This window comes from Poecilia formosa, unplaced genomic scaffold (genome assembly GCF_000485575.1).
Source record: "Poecilia formosa unplaced genomic scaffold, Poecilia_formosa-5.1.2 Scaffold511, whole genome shotgun sequence".
Classification (NCBI taxonomy): domain Eukaryota; kingdom Metazoa; phylum Chordata; class Actinopteri; order Cyprinodontiformes; family Poeciliidae; genus Poecilia; species Poecilia formosa.
Genome location: NW_006800450.1, coordinates 102,436 through 107,147, shown reverse-complemented (window position 1 = coordinate 107,147; position 4,712 = coordinate 102,436). Strand labels below are relative to the sequence as shown.

Sequence of the window (4,712 nt, the reverse complement as noted above, 5' to 3'; positions counted from 1 at the left end):
TGCAGCAGCGGCACATCTAAATGTTGCAGGACAGTGGCCTTCCAAGACTGGAGTTTGATGCCTGTGGCATAGATAAGCCAATGGTCCAGCACAGCCACTCCCCCATTTTACAGTCTACTGCCAAAAACGTAAAGAAAACGACCTCCACAGCTAAATAATGTTAACTCAAATGGCCTCCAGATTTTCCTGACAGTTTCAATGTTTGGTTAAGATAATAAATAGTCGTATATACCGTAATATCCAAACAAATAAATGTACGTTAAGCTAACTATGCATATGAATCGATACTCTTGCGTAAACGGAAAAATAATGCCTCCATGAAAAATAGTCAAAAACATGATCATTTTAACATGAAACTTACCTTGTTATAATAAGCTCCAGACAAGACGTCATACTGCTGCCTCCGCTTCTCAGGCAAACGTGACGCAGTAGCGGAACAAGACAGTGTTGGCTGGGGGGCGGGGCTAATGACTGGGCCCAAATAATAAAGCTCATGATAATTTAACTTTACAACACAGACATGCTCGCAACAGCGGAGCTAACAAGTTTCATCACCACAGAGAACGACTATGTCATTTTGATGTCTATCTGACATGAAGTACAACAAACCAAGAGAAGAATAGAAACATTAGGCTACTGGTCACTAATGATGAAACAACACAAATTCAAAGCATGTTAACGTAGTCCGTAGAAATGCTCTGGCTAGTTTCCCATTTGTTGCCAAGTGACTGATGATGACGTTGGTGACGAGCTTTACCCAGAATGCACCTGGAGACAATAAGGACGATTCATTTGTAGTTTTGTGTCATAAAGAGTGAAAATAAAGCCAGTCATGTAGCACAACATTTTATTCAATATTTTACACCCACTATGTCACTACAATCAGTCAGTCTGGTAAGGTTTTTAGCAACCATGAGTCAGGAATGGATCACCCTACTATATAACCGACTGGGGTATCATACTTAGTTTTAAACAAGAGAGTGCTCTCCTTTTTACAGTTCTTGTCAGATGTGATTAAAAAAAATCAGTTCCCTGAAGTCATCTTCTGCCTCCCATGTGGGCCCCCTGTAGGTCTAGGCTAGGGGTCTGCAACTCTCACCCTACCTGTATCTCCTTCCCTGAAGTGATGTCACAAATATGTTACAATTGTGGGAGGAACTGTATGATGTTGATTTCTAAATCAACACCACTGGACTGGATTGCTTTTTATTTAACTCTTTGGAACTCTTTAGGGAAACTAATACACACTAACACTCATGTTTTTGAATTAACACCGTATTTTTAACATTCAACACTTACACTAGAAATCTAACACTTTTGAATTTGCTGTGTACTCTTTTGATGCTTTAAATTGGAAGATGAATGCTGATTGGCTTCATCTTTTAAAACTAAGTATGATACCCCATCCATCCAGAAATGATTGTGAAAGTTGCAAATATTGGAGAAAAATGTCATACTGTCTCGCACCATTATTATACAGTAGTTTGCTGGTAGAAAAAGACAGATTACAGATTGTAAGATTTGAGTTTAAAGCTCTGACTACATACAAGTTGATACAAATTAAATATGAAATAATTATTTTAGTGTTTCTTGCTTATAAATCCAGAGATAAGAAATAATGGGAAGAATCAACTCAAAAGTTGTTCATTATGTTTAGTCGAGTCTAATTATAAGTTATAATTAGACTAATTATCAGTTATAATTAGACTCAACTGATGTCTCATAGTCTCATGAAGGGGACAAAGGTTTACATTTCTAATTGGACAGTCATACTTCACTTATAAAAATATAAAAAGATATTGTGTGGTGTTAAACCACAGAAGAGGATAAGGGGCCTATAACATTTTTCTAACACCAACTGATGTGCAAGATATTTTTTTTAGATTAAAGTCAGATTGATGACCTGTTTTCTTTCCCAAATCCTCTTCCGTAGGCAAACATTTATTTAGTTAAGCTTTTAATAATCTAATTGGCACACTATTTCAGATCGGATAACGAGCCAAAAATCCGATTTCCGATTTGGTTTTCTAAACGGAAAACGAAAAAACAAGTCTATTTCCGTTTTCTCATTTTTCATTTCAAACGAAAAAACTAACTGCCTGGAAATACACAGACCAGCTCGTTATCCGATTTCCCATTTAGTGCACAAAACGAAAATGGAAAAAACGGATAACGAGCGCTCAATTTCGATTTTCATGATTTCATTTTTGACAAACGGTCTGACCCGGAAGTTCTCTCTGTCCGGCTTACACAGGGGCCGTATCACACATAAGACATTATGCAGGCTGCAGCGAGACAAGCTTGTTTGTTTCAGACTATATACTGTCTGCCAGCTGCAAGTCAGTTTAAGTAATGCTCCTGTGAGAAACAAATAATACCGGACATCTGGTCACCGATAAAAATGGTTAGCCTGAGTTTTTAGCTTAGTTTTTTTATTTTGAAAGGCCAGAGCACAGGGGAGTGGCTTTCCAAACCATCCTGCAGCCATACCTGTCGTCTCTGTACCAGCAAAATGGCCACTATTGCACTGCGCCACCAGCAGCGATAAATGGAATTAAGTTTGTCACAAAAAGTTGTTTTAAGATGTTTTTAGGCTAGAAAGTAGGCCTCCTAGCTTCATTTATGCACTTAGTTCATGCAGTTTCTTTGAAATATACTCCTTCATTGCAGCGTAACTCCGCTAACGGGGCCAGGCGGCTCCAGGCTCAGCGGGCGGGTGGTATGTGTTTACTCCACTAACCGTGACCTGATCTTAGCAAGTCACCTTGTTGTTTTCCGCTGCTTCTTATTTGATCGTAGCGTCTCAAAGTGTGATATAAAGAGTTTAATGTGTTTGTATGTATACTGTTTGATACGTGTGTCAAAATATAATATCCCTCTCTGGAGAATTCGATAATTCTGAAGATGTTAGTATCTTCTAAACCACAGGTGTCAAACTCCAGTCCTCAAGGGCCGTCTCCTGCAGTTATTAGATGTGCCACAGGTACAAAACACTGGAAATAAATTGCTTAATTACCTCCTCCTTGTGTAGATAAGTTATCCAGCACCTTGCTAATGATCTAATTATTCTATTCTGGTTTGGTGCAGCAGAGGCAAATCTAAAAGTTGCAGGACACCGGTCCTTGAGGACTGGAGCTTAACACCTCTTGACACAGTGTTCTCTTCCAATACCAGTTATTCCCTTCCTCTGATTTTTTTGTAGTTTGTAAATTTATGTTTTATGTTATTTGTGTGTGTGTGTGTGTGTGTGTGTGTGTGTGTGTGCGTGCGTGCGCGTGCGTATGTGTGTGTCTGTGCATGAAATATATTCTTCCCTTCGATTGGCTTCTTACATGCAAATTTGTAGGCAGATTTGTCAAACAAATTTGCCTATTGGGGATTACTTAGGCTTTAAACAGGTTAAAAGAAGTATATCACAGGATGTAACCAAAGTGGTTTCCAAAGGACTCAAGTAGATAAGTAGGATTCAAAGTAGGTAAGCAATATGAACTATAAGCAATATCAGCTATAATTTTCCTACAAAATGGACTATGACAGTTCTGAGTATAGTTCTGAGCATGACTAAGATTTTGATTATTAATTCATAAAATGTGTGAGAAGTACTGTAGATGGTTTTAATAATTTAAATATTTGCTCAAATGAAGTCCCAAGAAATTTTATATCTATGATGTTTGAAAGGAACTTTTAGAAAATACAAATATGACTTTGTGTAGTAAGATGCCACTTGGACATTGTCTTCAAACCTGCAAGGGATTGGACTCTGCAAAAGGTAAAAGTGCTTCCATTGGCACAACCCAGGGTGAGATTGTCGTCCCAAAATTCTTTCCCAGGAAAGGTCCAAGAGGAACATACTCCCAAGCTTGAATATCTCTAGCTGCAGATAGACAAAAAACATTATCATTAAATGGATTGTAGGTTCAAAGAATAAAATAAAATACAAATAATAATAATAATAATAATAATAATAATAATAATAATAATGCTGATAAAAAAATCTCACGTGTGCCTGCTTTTTAAAATCATCTTTTTAGCCAAAAAAAAAAAAAATTCCATAGAATACAAAAGAACATAATATACTTTCCCAAGGGGAAATTACTTACTACTCTACTTAAGGTGTGTGTTAAATATTAGTAATACAAGTACTATAAGTGACCCGAAACAAAGAAATGAATAAAATAAAGAACAAACCAAGCATGCGAATCGAAATATGTTAAACTATAAATTAATCTAAGTAGTCTAAGTCTAAGTCACTCTGAGCTATCAATATCTGACTGAAGGTGGTCCTGTAGCTGGTCCTGTAGCTGGTTCTGTAGCTGGCCAGCCCGTCATGAGGTGGATGAGACTCTTTGTCCAAGATGATCTACTCCTTGGACAGGATCCTTCTCTCTGACACCACTGTCAAAGAGTCTAGCTTCACCCCAACAACGTTGCTGGCTAAACCACTGGCACCGGACTATTAACAGTTTCAAGAGTCAAAACATACACCTATGGTGAGGCTTCTTTCCAGTATTATGGCCCCCCGTTTGTGGAACGGTTTGCCAGAGAACCTGAGGGCCACAGAAAATGTTGTCTTTAAGAGCAGGCTCAAGACCCATCTTTTCAACTCTATTTCCTGAATTGGATTATTTCTGCGTAGTTTGTGCATTTCCATACAGTTGTGTGTTTTTCCATGTAGGGTAGGTAATTGTTTTTTGTGGGTTTGTTTTTATTGA

General features: G+C 37.8%; 1 protein-coding gene across 3 annotated transcripts in view; it reads right to left on the bottom strand.

The window, feature by feature from the left end:
* fah (fumarylacetoacetate hydrolase (fumarylacetoacetase)) overlaps positions 1–4,712 on the bottom strand; it is a 138,398-nt gene that overhangs the window by 65,777 nt on the left and 67,909 nt on the right. The window contains exon 9 of one of the 3 annotated variants that reach the window (XM_016664785.1): positions 3,744–3,874. The exons of the other annotated variants lie outside the window; for them this stretch is intronic. Coding sequence (XP_016520271.1) covers positions 3,744–3,874 — 131 coding nt within the window. The remainder of the gene's footprint in view (positions 1–3,743; positions 3,875–4,712) is intronic. 3 annotated transcript variants of the gene reach the window in all.